General features: G+C 43.7%; 1 protein-coding gene across 1 annotated transcript in view; it reads right to left on the bottom strand.

Moving 5' to 3' along the window:
• The window catches only part of LOC149344156 (shootin-1-like), a 54,430-nt gene that overhangs the window by 32,926 nt on the left and 4,504 nt on the right, over positions 1-17,000 (bottom strand). Inside the window, exons 3-7 of the mRNA XM_089546178.1 lie at positions 11,790-11,850; positions 9,059-9,153; positions 3,614-3,809; positions 1,872-1,969; positions 6-87 (exon numbers count right to left, since the gene is read on the bottom strand). Coding sequence (XP_089402304.1) covers positions 6-87; positions 1,872-1,969; positions 3,614-3,809; positions 9,059-9,153; positions 11,790-11,850 — 532 coding nt within the window. The remainder of the gene's footprint in view (positions 1-5; positions 88-1,871; positions 1,970-3,613; positions 3,810-9,058; positions 9,154-11,789; positions 11,851-17,000) is intronic.

Raw genomic sequence — 17,000 nt, 5'->3', positions numbered from 1 at the left:
CCCACCTCTGTTGAGGCGACCCATGCCGTCTTCCATCTCAGCCAATCGCCTCCGACAGCGGTTGTGCTCGGCCCGCTCCGCTTCGAGCTGTGGGGAGAGACACACAGAGAGAGGCAGTGAATAGAAGTCCCCTTCCACCTCTCTGAGCCTTCACGCTGGCTCAGCATGCTGACTCAGCTGTTTTGTTCTCACTGAGCACTGGGAGACTTGTGTGGGCACAATTCTGAATGGAAAATTTCAAGGCAAGTACCACACCTGATTCCTTCTATGCATGGATGCTCTCACGAAAGAGAGGCGCTCTAGCAGCGATTACAAAAGCTCCAGCAAAGCTAAGAGTCAAACAAGGAACACAAATTTTCTCGGCAAGAAAAGAAATTCACCGACGAAGCTCTAAAAACACATCAAATGTCCCACTAAGCCAAAGTTCGATGAAAGCACACAATAGCGCTACTACACTTCTGCATGGCACATTCAAGGAGATGTTTCCACTATTCAATATGGGCAATCATCTGATATATTCACGTTTGATAAATCTAGAATCGACTGCTAAACCTAATGACTCTAATTTGATATATCTAGCATCAACTGCTAAAACTAATGACTCTAGCAAGTCACAAAAACCATCTAGATTAATGTGCGGCAAGTTAACATGACTGAGCCATTTCTTATCACACACTACATCAGACAGAGGTCACAGGAGTAAGCACACACAGAACAGGTTGCAATAAGGAGTTGAGAACTCATGTCGAACCTCCTTGGAAACAAAGACTCGTGAAGGAAAAAACCCAAATGCAAAGCATGCGATGGGTAACTGTCAACAAAAGTCCCAGCACAAGGAAAGCAAGTGACCAGGCAAGGGTGCCATTAACAAAGGCCTTTTCTTCAAGATAACTGTAAGCTTCACAAGAAATGGAACTGGCTGCACTGAGGAGTCAAACAAACTGAACAAAAAAAATGAAAAAAAAAAATAATGCCGAAAATGGTGAAAAACAGCTGCGTGATGGTTGTCTAGCAGCACAAAATTAGTGCAGGTAGATTCATGGTAGACAAGAGCGCAGTGGAACACAGACAGAAGGGACGAAACAAGACAGAACAGCGCTTGTTCCAGTGCACTGTTGTCCACCATGAATCTGTACCAACCTGACCGGTTTTTTCTTCGCTAATGGAACACTTTAATTCAAAGAGCACCCTTCTTATGCCGCACTTGCTGCTGCTGCTCCCACTTTGTAGCACAAATCTTGCATGATGTGAAGGCAGGAGAACTAGCCATCATCATCATCATCAGCCTGACCACGCCCACTGCACCCTGTCCTTTGCCAGCTGCGGCCACTGTATCCCCGCAAATTTCTTAATCTCATCCGCCCACCTAACTTTCTGCCGCCACCTGCTACGCTTGCCTTCTCTTGGAATCCACTCCGTTACCCTTAAGGACCAGCGGTTCCCTTGCCTTCGCATTACATGCCCTGCCCAAGCCCACTTCTTGTTCTTGATTTCAACTAGACTTCATTAACGCGCGTTTGTTCCCTCACCCACTCCGCCCGCTTCCGACGCCTTAACGTTACACCCATCATTTTTCTTTCCATAGCTCGCTGCGTTGTCCTTAACTGACAGCTTAATGAGACAGCCAGTTTTTCTGTCCATGAGTGAGCTGGATGGACAGCTGTACTTCCAGGGTGCTATTTTTTCCGGTGGTTTTGGACTTCATGCTACTCTAATGCAACTCTTTTTTTAGCTGCGGAGCCACCATGTTGTCACTGGACCAGGTGGTCAGCCCGATAGGCAATAAAAGCTGACTGAAAATGCGTTGCTGTGACACGCCATAAAAGGGGACGCCACACGAGAGCCAATCAGAGCCAGTCAGGGCCACTCACTGCAGTCAGGAGGCGCTCGTTCTTGATGACCTGGTTGCGGCAAGCACTCTCGCTCTTCTCCAGCTCACTCTTGAGGCAGGTGACCTCCAGCCGCAGATCTGCATCGGGAACAGGCAAAACATTCTATCAACAAATTACTTTTTTTTTTTGGCACTCATACAGCAGTGCTAAAACTACTCGAACTGCTATATCGTGCCAAGCATCATGCAAGTATCACACTGTGCGCGAGTCCCTCAGACACTAATGCAGTTTGTAAGAAATAAATCATCGTGCATTTTTACTTCCTTAGATTATATGATTATTACCTTGCATCCTGCCATTTCCTCGTATACTTCATGTTGCCATAATGCTTTCCACCCGCTCATTATGCTGTTAGCAAGCTGTTCTCTTTTAGGCATGGATACCTGCTCGTGCTCTCAAACTGCCAGTGCGAAGGTCCGCAGTCCTATCAAAAGTAGGCAGCTTCTAGTGTAGGTTTCCGGCATTGTGCACGTTACATGATGTGAATAAAGGTGCGTATCATTATTAAGATTACTATATAAACACCTGAAAGCAGCGTGTCAATAAATCAGTGCACCTTACGCTTCTTTGTCAGATATCTTCGCTATTTGGTTGGAGCAAAATTACACCTCCGCACAGGTGAGTTATAGTCTGTCCCCTTTAAAGGAAAAAAGGTTTTGCCACCTGCAGGTAAATCTCCCACTGCTGGGCAGAACTCTAATCTTGCAAGGAGGCTCTTCCATGGGGGCACAAAACGTAGACATGGCAGCATCCTGACATGTCGAGAAGCTTGCTTGCAAGACATTCCCACAGTGCAACACATTATGCCTGAAAAATAACCTTCAGAATTCAATGAGCGGCAATGCAAGCTAAACCTTTCCGACACACATGGTAGCTGACCAATTTTTCAGACTCCAATAATTCGGACTTCAGTGATATTTTGCACCTCACTGAGGAACTGCCACGCACCCCATGGGAACGCGTATATTTTCACGACCAACGTTTCAGACACTGTGGAGTCCAAAAGTTCAATTTTTCAGAGTGAAATAGATGCCAGCAATACTGTGGAGGTCATTTTTCAAATCAAAATACATTTTTTGAGCTTAATCGCTGTTGCAACCAACCAGTTCTTCACAACTGTGAAAGGCGCTTGGATTCGAATGGAGCCAATCCAACTAGCTGGCTTGAATAGGCTTGGCTATTTGTTCTTCATGGTGGCCACTCAAGATAATGGCACGCTCTTTGTTGCCATCGAGATGGCGCACGATCCCGTTGAAAATGGGAAAGGTGCAGTGTTGGACGGGAAGGGGGGGCGGGGAGCGCACATTTGAAGGCGCTCACTTCCGCCTGCGTCAAACTGGGCACTCTCTCTTACTTCGCGGGGCACATGCAGCCATGTTGCACTGTCTGGTATTGTGACGCAAGGTAGCGCGGACATGACAGGAGCATGACTGTAGCTCAGATCAAGTCCAATATTATCGCTTATAGGCAAAACGTGGGGAGTGGTGAAGTTCGAGATTTTTAAAGTGGTTTATGGCAGAAAGATTTTTTTTTTTTTCAAGTTCAAGAATTTCTCGGACTGTTCGATAATTAGGACCATTTTTCGAGCCCAAATGAGATTTGCTTGCAGAGAAACAAGGACAGTATTTCAAGAGTCGGGTACCAGCAAGGCGAGGCACCATTGTGAATACAGCATCAGCCATGGTAGAGACGTCATCAAAGAGACTTGCACACTTACTGACCTGCGACCATCTGCCTGAGCTGTGCAGCCTCTTCATCGTGCACAGCAGAGCCATTGCTGGTCAGTTCGGAGGACGTGGACGACGCCCCTGAGAGCATGTTGGGAGGGGGCAGCCCGGCCAGGTCTTCCCCGGAGGCAGCCATCTTGTCCCAGAGCATCTGGGACGTGCGCCGTAGGTCCTGGTTCTCCAGGTACCACTGGGACAGAAAACCAACAGTGAGCGATAAAAGCTTGACGCGAATGGCATTAGAAGGATCGGCTGCAGAACTAGTTCATCATCATCATCATCATCAGCCTAACTAAGCCTACCGCAGGGCAAAGGCCTCTCTCATGTCTCTCCAATTAACCCTGTCCTTTGCCAGTTGTGGCCATCGTATCTCCGCAAACTTCTTAATCTCATCTGCCCACCTAACCTTCTGCCACCCCCTACTACGCTTGCCTTCTCTTGGAATGCACTCTGTTACCCTTAAGGACCAGCGGTTATCTTGCCTTTGCATTACATGCCTTGCTCAAGCCCATTTCTTCCTCTTGATTTCGACTAGGATGTCATTAACCTGCGTTTGTTTCCTCACCCACTCTCATTAAGCCCATCATTTTTCTTTCCATAGCTCGCTGCGTTTTCCTTAAGGCAATGATGGCAACAGCCATCAAAAAAAAAGACAACGAAAGAAGGAGCAAACAACAAAACGCTGACTAACAACTTTGATACGCAAATAATGCACAGACAGAAAGAAAGTGGAAGGGGAAACACACGAGGGATACAGCGTGACTGCCAGATTATCAGGTGTGGTCACATCAAGCTATAGAAAGATAAAATTCCCAACAACTGAGACATGTAAGGAGCCAACCTGGAAAGAAATCCCAAACGGTATAAATGAAGCTCAAAAATAAGCAAAAATGAAGCCAAAAAAAGATCAAGATAAAAGCAAAAAACTATAAGACCATCAGTCAAAAAATGCAACCAAGGAATGAATACAGGCACCTGCCAGGACGAACTGTGCTCAGCGTGTCAAAGAGGTGCTAGAAGCAGTCGTCGTGCTCAGCGTATCAAAGAAGCGCTTGAAGTGGTCGTCACATATCACAAAGGGAATCAGATACAACGCCCAGAGCAGACTAAGATAGGGAAGAACACAGACAAGATCCGACTGCCATGAGAGCAGGGACCCCGGAACTTTTTTTTAATGGGGGGAAGACGTCCAGTTTTATCTTTATGCATTCAACATTACCTTCTCATCCAATTTTCTTTGTATGTATGTTACAAAGATAGTATCCGCATTGCGCGTGCCGTGCTTCCATGGAACAGAAACAGACACTCGGGATAGAAAGAGCGCTTATTCATCCCTATCAGCGAGCTTATATAGCATGAGCGGGCGAGGGTAAGGGGAGGAAGGGACGAGGGAAAGCGTGAGAAGCATGCGCTTGGAATTCGCCAAAGTGAAGGCATAGTGTTTACAACATTTCTTCTTGGCGTCGCCATAGTGAAGGCAGAGTGTTTACAACAATATATTTTCTTATTTTTGTGCTGTTCAAAAGTACATTTGTTTAATGCACGTAAAAGGTATACCGATATGGGTAGTATGCCCGTGTGTACGCCAGAAGTGATGACTGCATTAAAAATGTTTCGATTGTGCCAGCCATGCTCACGAACAGGGATCAGTCAGTCAATGACTTCTGTTGGGACACGATTGGTTTAGGTTACTGAAACAAACAAAAACATTTGACTGACTATATGGAGCCCACTGGCTCAGCCATACTACGCTTCACATTAATAACGTCCTAAATGTGAAGAGTTTGCCAGAAATCTGATCTGAACATGAACAGCTGGTGAACTCCGAAAAAATTGGTAGAAAGGAGGCAATTGTCCCCTCCCCCCCCTTCCCCTCGTTCTGTCATCCTTGCATGAGAGTCAACATTCGTCTATACTCCATTTCATACATAACAGGCAACGCTGCAGAGGTTGCTGAAGTAGTGCGTGTACGAAACTATATTACTACGCCAGGTATCATTCGTTCTTCTCGAAACTCCGGTCATTGTTTGGACGAATAGAAAGAGCGGTACAAAACGATGTAGTAGCATTGAAAATCACGGTCAAAGCTGTGAGGCACTCAGTGTGCGGGCTCTCTGGCCATAATTTACATGGAGTGTGAACTACATTATAGGCGCAGATTTAGTAGAAGCAATTCGCCCTACCAACCACGTATCATACTGCCACGTGTACTTTTTGCGTCTCGAAATCTCGACGAGTCGCAGATACGAAAATGTGGCAGAAGGTAAAACGAAGTCCAGGAGGTGCCAGTCACGGCACTTTAAGATTTCTCGCTACGAAATATGCTTGTGTTCACTTTGGCTGTACGGTGAACTACTTTTTGTGCGTGGACTAAGCCTGCGTGAACAGGTGCGCTAGCTTTGGCAGCGTTGCCTGCTATGTATGAAACGGAGTATAAGTATATCCTTGTCTCTGTCCTCTTAGAGCGCCGCTTCTCATTTCTTGAGCTAGTGTGAAAGACCCACTAAACAAAAAGAATGACTGATGGACACTTCAGAACCTGTACACCTGCTTTCAGGTTTGGCACCACTCATGCGCGGGCACCCTGTAACAAAATCTGAAAATAAGACACCGTAACAGGATGACAACAGGAATGAAATACAGCAATGAAAAAAAAGAGAGAGAGAGAGAGAGATAGGCACATGGTTAGAAAGGACAGGTAGTAAAACAATAGTTGTTGGACCTGATATCAGTACCGTATCCACGCCACAAGTGCGTTTAAAATGCCATCGAACCACATGTCATTTGACTCAACTGCCAGCCTTGCACTGATCCATGAGATTCCTCAATGGCATTCGGTTCACAAGTCACTCGAGTCTACAAAGCGCCACGAAGACATCTGAGAATTTTAAATAGCTTTGAAGCACGACACGACACAAGTGTCTTCATGCAATCACTTGGAAAACAAAAAAATTACAAGTAACTAAAGTGCTTGAAGTCAAGAAATTTTAACATATGTTACATAAAGTAGTAATTTTTCTTGTTTACTCTAGCCTACACAACATGCCACCTCTGATGGTAACATCAGGTCTTGTTTGATTTTGCCTCCTCAGTGTCATTTTACAAGCACACAGTGCCAGTCCTCCCCAAAGGTAACTGAAAGCTTTCAGTGGAGAAGCCTCTTTTCACGTCATTTACAATCGTAAGCAGCAAATATGGCACATGCACAAGACGAGCAAACAGACAACTGTGTGCACATAGAGTGACGAAAAACGTTTTGCCGCGCAGGGGAAGAAATAAGCATCGGCACCCATAAAAATACCTCAAAAAAGTTTTCAACCAGAACTCTAATGGAAAAAAAAAGCAAGGCAAAATGAAGTTCATAACAACTTTTTGTTGCCATCAATGACATCATTTGCAGAGCCCACGTACAGGTACCCACAAAAGTTTTTGGAACGTTGAAATCACAAAAAGCCTCAACTTTCTCGCTACAAAGAGGCACAGCCTGGCATTAAAAAGTGCATCGTGTTGTTCATGAAGGAAAGTGCTGAGTTCCTCCGTAAATTTTTGAATGCACGCTGAAACTGCTCAAAAATTAAGTTTTGTTGCAATTTTCGTGTTCCGAAAACTTTTGTGGGCACCTGTACATGCTTCAAAGATTCAAATGAAGTTATCGAAACGAAGCTTGACAGAAGCAGTGCCCTTGACTGCCCTTGGATACATCATGCAGCACTGTGGATTACCGCTGAGTTCGAATTCCACTGTGAGTCCCAAATATCGCTAGACTCAAATGGCGTTTGAAAGTATCCATCTAGCAAAAGCATATTAGTACATTCACCGACAGTCACCCACCTATATTCTTTATTTTCTCTCTTCCTTCGCGGTTTAGGAAATCGTCACTGACCTACATAATTTGCAGGATAAGAAAAATAAACCGAACAAATCCCCCCACTATCTGACTGCCTCACGACCAGATAGGAGACAGGACCTAGTGAACACTTCCCTTTCCCCTTGCTTTTGAAAGCAAGTGCCGCACTGGAACAATCAGTACAATCAGTCTCCTGAAACCCACACACCAAAAGTAAAAATGAAGTGGAAAGCAGGGCCTCACTTGCACAAAAGATGAGCGCAAACATTACGTGGTGCCCACAAGCATGCATTTTCGAAAGAAACAGGTAAAAAAAGCACTGATAAATCATGCTGTTATCTATATGTTATCTCTTTCACTGGCTTTCCAAAAGGTGACCAAAGATAAAAGGATAAGACATACACACATCAGACAGTGAGAGATAACAAGGATATATTGAGCGTGATGAGCCCAAATCCGCTGAACATCAAGACCATCGAGCTGCAGCAAATTTCTGCAATTCCCCATCACGGTCACCACTTCCTGGTCTACCCAGTGTTGTGAAGCCTGTCACCCTTACTATGATGCCTGTACTAAACAGCAAAAAAGGAGCACAGGATGCAGTTAAAAAGCCACAACACACCTAGGCTAAACTACAGTGATGATATGTGTTGGCTACCATCAGTGTTCAAATTGAAGATTTTCAGTTAACGCCACACCTTTGACCCAGTTCATTTAAATAATGCTCCTTTCTGGGAGACCACAGTGAACGTGATAAAGTCACATGAGAAAAATTCATCACGGTTTCATTACACAGAGATGCGATGAGAAACAGCAGATTAAACAGGTTTTAGAGCCACCAGTAACTTGCCAATGCATGCCCTGCAGATGACAAGTCAACTTACAGCGCACTATGGTGTGGTAACCACGGCATCAATGAAAGATAAATGACACACACACACACACACATGTCACCATCATCAGCCTGACTACGACAACTGCAGGACAAAGGCCTTATCTCTCCGATTAACCCTATCCTGCATCAGCTGCTGCCACCGTATCTCCCCAAACTTCTTAATCTCATCTGCCCACTTAAGTTTCTGGGCCCCCCGCTGCACTACCCATATTTTGTAATCCCCTCTGTTACCCTTAAGGACCAGTGGTTATCTTCCCTTCGTGTTACATTCCCTGCCCAAGCCCATTTCTTCCTCTTGATTTCAACTAGGATGTCATTAACTGCCTTGTTTGTTCGCTAGCCCACTCTTCTCTTGTCTCTTAACGTTACACCTGTCATTTTTCCTTCCAAAGCTCGCTGTGCTGTCCTTAACGTAAGCTGAACCCTTTTCGGTAGCCTCCACGTTTCTGACTTGAAAGAAATACAAAGCTGCACAGAAGCTCAGCCTAAAACAAATGCTAGCCGAAACCACAGTGTGCTGAAAGGCAGTCTGCAAATGAGACTCAAAGTGGAATGCTGAAAGTGGTACTGCGCTGTGCAAACCTGGAGTTACACACGATGCTAGGCACTGAATTGTCTCGTCTGATCTAAGATCCCTGCTTTTCTTTTAAACACAAGCCACCAAACAGAAGTCAACTAAGGAGAGGACACCACCAACCTGAGTGGCCTTCTTGAGAACTTTGGACGTGGCCTTGGTCTCGGCATTGTACTGGTTCCGCAGCATCCCGTACTCTTCGCACACAGCTTCCGAGGCTGCGACAACAAATCCAACACCATCCGCGCTCACGAAACCTCACAGAACTCCTGAAGAAGCTCCAGCCACACACCGCGCCCACCTTCACTGCTCACAAGCCAAACACACCAACGCTGCCTGCCCCCGATGTATGCCACGACTGGCTCCCGTGATCACGAGGGATGTGAATTGTTGGCTGTGCGCACGCACGTATGCATGCACGCACATGTGCACACACACACACAAGGAACTAAACTGCGTTCAGCCACATAAACAGGGGCCTTATTACATTTCCAATGCTTGCACTGTCTCCAGTTCTGCCGATAGCAGACACATGCGAGCAGGGGACAGAAACTCATTCGTGTTTGTGAGTCATCACGAATTCATTTTTTAATTTTTTTTTGCCAGAGTTAACACATCCCGTTAGTGATAGCAACACAGGAAATTCGCTGGAAGCACTTATCACAGGCACGGTAGCTGCATGAGTACAGCTCCGCATCCGGAACAACTGTCACTATTGATAACGCCAGCTAAGAGGCAAGAAGTAGATGCACGAGTCAGAACCCATGGGACGTACCACAGGGGGAGGAGGGGAGAAAAACTGTATCTGCTCATGAGGTATTGACAGCCTTACAAATGTTCCATTTAATTGTCAACAAGTTTACACATAGAAATGTGACTATACTGCTCCATGTATAGCCAGTGTTTAGCTGCCTATGCTGACAAGAAAATAGGCCAAGCTGATGGCTACTCTGCGCACGTAACTGACTACTAGGTGAATCAATTCTCAAAACTTGATTATTTCGTTGTTCCTTTTTTTCGCACTTTAGACTCGTTTTGCATTCTTTCACTGGCTGCTTTTAAACGAGGCCTCCCTGTCAATCCCCTGGCACATTACAACCATGATCCTCCAGCAATGTTTTAAGTACTTTCTCCAAGCAATCATCACCAACATATCCCTCCATTTCAAGTCCATGACGGAAATACGTCGGCACAAACTAAACGAGGCACAGAGAAAAAGAAGGCAGAGGACACACGCTATTCGCACAACTGGTGTATTGAAAAAAGTGCGTTAGCTTAAATGCAGCGACACAACAACCAAAGTCCAAAAAAATCCAAAAGGTAATCAATTCTACTCAACAAAAGTAAAAACAAAGATTAAGTTCAACTCACCAGAGAGGTGCAGAAAGCATTCTACATCGCCTCGTATGGTAATTGTGTAAGCATGCCATCGACATCGCTAACAGAAAAAGAAATCGGATATCTCCGGAGATCTTAATTTTTGTTTTTCCTTTTGTGAAGGTGAATTGATTACCTTTCCGTTTTTTTTGGACTATGGCTGTTGTGTCGCTGCATTTAAGTTAACACGCTTTCTTCCACTAAACCAATGGTAAGAACGGCACATGTCCTGTGTCTTCTTTTTCTTTGTGCCTCGTTTAGTTCGCGCCCATATATTTCATTCATGAATTTGCTCTAACTAGCCTAACTTTTCATCTTATTGAACTCCATTTCAAGTCTTCAGTTCATTACATGGGCACGCTCCTTCCATCTTGAGACTGCAAGAAAAACTCCATATCTAGCAAACTTCATGTTCTATCTATTACGCTCCACTGAAGCCAATAAAATACATAGGCCAAACAGTACACTTCATATCAGAGAAGGCTCCAAGTAAAACAATTATGGATAACTTTGAAAGGTTTCTCGCCTACGCGACATCCTAAATTGCATTAATGTTTATGCACAATGCATGTCTGTGTGATCCATGGTTCGTGCAGACAAGCCAATGAATTCTGTCCTAACGGTTTTGCTTGGTCATATCTGTTCACATGCAAAAGCCCCATGGCCCCTGCTGGTCATAATTCCCAGCTGCCAGCTCCGGGTTCAATCCCACAATGCAAATGGAAGCAAATGTACGGCACACGCACCACGTTACCACATTTGCTAGCACGTCACAGCTGGTGCAATATCACATGCTCTGAGAATGGCAACTTAATTTCACTATTACTTTTCTTGCACTCATGTAGAATCAGGCTGCTTGGACACAGCTAAAGTGGGCACTTAAATAGTGTTAACTGCCAATTGGATTCACTTATTCTCCGATCTGATTTAGTAAACCCTTGCAGCAGACACTTTTAGCACAGATCACCAATCCAGTCAAACACTGTACAATTCATTTCATACACGTAAAGCAGTGAAGGGCAGCACCGGCACAGGTCAGGCATTCTACACTGCAAAATGATGAAATCTCGCACACTCTAACCACAGCTTCCCCAGTGCTCATTACGGTTTCCCACAAACTGAGAAAAGAGATGAGTTCATAAAGCTTTCAATTGTGAGTTTCATTAATGGCAGGCCACTGTGTGTGCTTAGGAGAGCAGAAAGTTGGGCTAGTTGGTTGATATGCATACTGAAAAAATTGCGCAGAAACACGAGGACTAAGCAGTTGTGAGTAGTGCTCGTCCTTGTGTTTGTCTCTGCTTAGTCCTCGTGTCTGTGCGCAATTTTTACAGTATACGCTGTGTACGCACTGGCTGACCACGATAGCCACAGCCGCATACAGGTAAAAACAAACTGTTACTGAATCTTGAGATGCGGTTCTCAGAAACCAGAGTAGTATGTGGCAAAAAGCAAACGGGCAAGCACAAAGGAGGCTCACCATTTTGCAGGGTGTTGAGCGTCTCTTGCTGCTCCTGCACCTTGAGCTGCAGGGAGGCATTCTGCAGAGCACACGAGGCACACACACACAAAACCTTTGGGTGAAGCCATTTTGCAATGCATTTCATTTAAATTAGTGTGCCATCATTATTAGGAGCGTTAGCTCTTACTCATCATGTTTCGAGATTTCGTGGGGTCTGCTACCAACCTGAGATCACAGTACCATCTGTGGCAGCAACTAGAAAACAGCACCTCTCACACTGAGACTTGTAGCGCCATCTACAGTAGCATTGTAGAAACTACCATATCAATTCTAGTAAACCAAACAGTTAACGCTTGTTACTTCAATGTCTTCCAGAGGATGGTGGCCTTTTTTTTTTTTCTTCATACTTGAAAACCAAAATAATAAGCTTATGCCCTTTCCCATCAAAAAGCCATGCTGTCAAGAAGAAAAGCCCTCGATTGCCATGAACTGATCACAGACCAGCTCTTTATGCCAGTTATGGTGGAGACGTCTAAAACATGACAGGTTTAAATCGGCACATGGTAAACACAAAGGCAGTGTTTTAGCTTCTGGCACCTGCAGCCAGCTTCTATCCTGCTCCAACTACAAATAGCTATCAAGCATGAAATAACGTATTTATCCCAGCAAATCACAAATATTAAATGGATGTACAGTCTAATGCAATTCGAAGGTGATCACTTCCGGCTTACCACACTCGGTTTAAAGTGATCTACAAGGTTTATATTCACAAGAAGGCCGCTGCGAATACATGAGCTTAGCGAGCCAAAAGGATTCGTCTATCCTGCACTATCATATTTGTTGTGGACCAAGTGACAGTCACAGCAGGAAAAATTTGTGGGCCTGTTTTAACCAGCATGAAAGTGGTAACCTTGAAATCACGCCAGGCTGTACTTCAAAGGACCAAATCTCCGACATAATACGGCCTCTATACAGCATCTACGATAGGTGCCCTACACAAGCTAAAAGCAGTGCATGCCTAATTAACATCATATTCACTGCAAATGCAAGATTTCTCTCACACCGACTTAATATCAGCTTTGAGCCAACTGGAAGGCCTTAAAGGCAAGGTGTCTCCAAACAGAGCATAACAAGCAATACAGAAAAGCAACCTGAGATGCTTGCTGTCAAAGATTACAAACTTCTTTCAGAGATGACCAGTACCAGAAACAAACTTGCTTAATTATGTAAAGCATTTGAACAACTAAACAAAACGGTGCCTAAGCTTTGAGAGGACTCAGCACAAATCAGGACATACTGGCACCTAAAAAGCAGTCAACAGATGCTCTGCCTAGGCCCAAAGCACCGCAAATAAGATTCCATCCGACCTACACGTGATTGTGGATTCAGAAGTGGAATTAAAATAAAGAAATTTACAGAAGGGTTCTGATTGTGTAAGGTGAATGTCTGAACACTAGCTGTGGTCTGAAATCAAATATTTTTTTTAGGAACATGTTTGTTACCGCTTTTTTTTTCTCGTATTTTAAGTAACAATGATGGCCTTATGATCACGCCACGGTGCCTTGGTGCAAAGTTTTCCAAGCAAGCCATCGTCGCCAGGGCGCTCAGAAAAACAAACACGAAGCGCTACTACTGCATAGCAACAGCAGCAGCAATGTGGCATGCTGCCAAGATCACTGGCATAGCTATGCCTGGCTTGCGAATGCCGGCGCCGTGAAACCGGGGAAAGCACTAAGGAGAGCTAACACTCTAAAGATGTGAAACTGAACCATGAGTTTATTTTATCACATGTGAAAATAAGAAGCCTGAATGAAAAATGGTATAAGTCAAAACTGTTGCTAAAAGCTACTGCAGTTCCATTTGATGTTATTATTCTGAGGTGAACATGGGACCGGAATAGGGGCATAAGTTCTGGCCAGGTTTCGTCGGTATGCATTATGCCGTGAGCAGTGTAAAGGGAGCCTTGTGATGGTGTTTATAACAGATAAGTTGTGGCAAAATGGAATTACTGCCAGCTTCATTCATGAAGAGGCAGTCACTGCTTCTCTTCGCAAAAGTAATGTGCAATGAGGATGTGCATTTCATAGGCTACCTTATATGAATGCCAATACATTCCAAGATTAATTGTATCCCTTCATCCAAAATAACATGAATGAAAAGCACTTTTTTTGTAGCTACATTATTAGCAAATACACAAGAGAATATTTAAGACTTACTTTACTAAATTCAAATATGCGAACAAAGCCAACAGCTGCTATCTTGCAACCAATCATTAATTTAACTGCCACCTCCCACAGTGGTCAGTTTGCTCACAATCTGGTGTCCGGTGGGTAGGTTACGATGGCCCCACAAGGTCACATGACCTAGGTGACCCACAAAGGTTGCTTCTCCAGGAATTTCCAGCTGTGAGGTTTCAAACGGCCGCCAGTGCCGATGCTGGAACATTTTTTTCTGACATGGGAGTACTAACACTCTCATGTTAAAACAAGCACATGCCGCCAGTGGAATCTGAATTCATGACTTGCGTACGGGTGTTCAAGCAAATGAGCTATGGCAGGAGCTCTCCAACATTCTTTTTATTTTACGTGCATTGCATGTAATCTTAAACTCGAGAGTATTCGCCAATGCTACCCTTTACCCATAGCAGCACTACCCATAGCAATGCTACCCTTGTCCATAGCAGCGGATGTAGTATGTTCTACATCTCAATTTGGATCAACTGGCGTCTCATGGGTTTTTTTTTTTTTCTTCTTACTGATCAATTATTTCCAGGCATTTAATGATTACACTACTAATTTCCCATTGATCAACACCACACATTAAAAAAAAAACATTCCCCTATACTTTCCTTTGTTCCAGTAGTTGTTGGCTTCCTTACCGTGTATTTCATAACAGGCCCTCATTTGGGACCCTTATCTGCTGATTATCAAACTCATATTTGGCTACAATATCACTGACTTAGGAATACAGCAGCATGTTTATGGCACTATTAGGCTAAAAGTGGCACATTAATACTTCGTTCCAATCGAAATTATGTCTGGGAATTACACTGAAACAGACAAAGCAGGCACTTTTGGTGTGACAATTTCTTAAAACAGAACAGGGATCAATTAATTAGTCACAACGTTAGCTGGCGCTCACTTTTAGTTTACTGTATCACATCAGCTTACACAGAACTGTTGAGAACCTTCATAACATACAAAGAGTAAAGTAAACCGGCTAATGTGAAAATAAAAAACCTTATCAACAGCATCATAAAAAAGAATAGCACTACTGAAGAGGTCAAAGAAACGAGAGAGGACGTCTCGTTATTTCTTTGTCCTCGTCTGTAGCGCTATTCTTTTTTTATGATGAAAGAAAAGCAACTAGCCCAAACTTCCACCCTTACTTATCAACAAGCTCATGAGATAACTGAGATTTTCTATATAAGAAACAAGGAATGGCAGAAATGAAAAAAAAAAAAAAGCTCCAGAACAATGCTCCAAGAAAAAGTGCTGTGCATTGTGCAATCTAGTAACTGCAAAAATGTGACAGGTCATGGGCCTATCTGACTCCACTGCTTTGCCGAACAAACATGACAGAAATATAACACGGAACGTGGTGAATCAATTACTGAACAACACTAAAGAGATTCTGTCAAAAAATGTTTGGCACAAAAAAGGTTAGGCACCCTGTTAAATACACCTGATACTTTTAAGACACAACAGAAAGTTGTGCAGCATAGCAATCAATATCATCTTCAGTAGTGAGTGAAATGAGCATGCGAACACACTGTATATATGGCACTGTTGCCAGGAGATAATCTATAGAAGATCATGTGCCAGTTGAAGCAGTTTTAATCGTCTAAATGTGATGGCATTCATTTCAAAGATTTGAACAGCAACTCTGGCGTGCTGAAAAGCGTTACCTTGACCTCTCTAAAATGATGAGGAGCGTTGCAACCATGGCAGTTTAGACCTCCACTTCACCTCACAATGTATAAAGCAATAGTGTAGCTTGTTTCAACACATCCTGTTATCCTGCATGGCCACTGTTAAGATTAAAAGAAGCAAAGTTTATACTGCCACCTAGCATTGCCAGGTGGCGCATAGCTGCTGACGACGACGAAGTAGGGCTCGCGCCGTGTGGAATCTGTCGCCTTTGCTGCCCCAGCTTGCGTGGCCTTGTCTGTCTTGGCACTTAGTATTGAAGCCCCCTTCTTCAACAAGTATGTTACAATATTTAATAATGAGGAGAAATGTGAATACCATAGCATCAAACAGCATAGACCAACATAGAAAAAAAGTGTGATACTTTAGGTGTTCTCCAATCCATGAACCAATTTATTTTGTTGAGCTGGCATCATATTATCGCCCAGATGGTTTACAAAATACCAGTGAGTGAAGTTATTGCTTGAGAAAGGCAGAACATCCTTCCAAACTACGGTTTCAAACATGGTGCTACGAAGACATTAAAATACTACGGAACGAAATTACCCATGACTTATGTTTTTCCAAATAAGGTTTGGTTTGGTTTATTGGGGTTTAACGTCCCAAAGCGACTCAGGCTATGGGGGACGCCGTAAGAAAGGGCTCCAGAAATTTCGACCACCTGGGGTTCTTTAACGTGCACTGACATCGCACAGTACAGGCCTCTAGAATTTCACCTAGATGCACGATGATGGAAAAGAAAAAAGCAATGGTGAACAACAACTTTCTTGTCTTAAGTTTGTTTTGCCTGGTACTGCCTGTATATGTCATTCGTGCCGCCAAAAATGATTGACAGTTTTACTTACTGACCCCTGAAAAATTTGCTCAGCCCAATCTGATCTCCTATTTGCAGACAATGTTTCACCAGCTGCCTGATCAGTTAATAAGCACAATGTGTTCAAAACATATCGATGATCTTGCCAGCATTAAATGAATAAACACTGATTTAAATTAAGCCAACAACCTTACACATAAGATTTATATTACACAACGACACACAGCATTTATTTCCATGCCTTCAAACCTAACTGCCAGGTTGGTCATAAAAATTTTACGTTAGATATGTAGGAGATAGTATATATTCATAGCTTTCACAATCAACTTCAAAAGATCCTTTAAAGGCATCCACTGAAAACTACATATATTAAACATGCTTTTCTTCGAGCTGACCATGACACAATAAAAGAAGGAAGTCATAAAGAGTGTCCATTTCTGCCCCGCCATCAAGTTTATAATATTCACCTTGATATGCATCATAGAC

Source organism: Amblyomma mixtum, chromosome 5, assembly GCF_055824585.1.
Source record: "Amblyomma mixtum isolate Tamu chromosome 5, ASM5582458v1, whole genome shotgun sequence".
NCBI classification, from domain to species: Eukaryota; Metazoa; Arthropoda; class Arachnida; order Ixodida; family Ixodidae; genus Amblyomma; species Amblyomma mixtum.
Note: the sequence above shows the minus strand (reverse complement) of the source record. Positions and strands in the feature narration are given on the sequence as shown.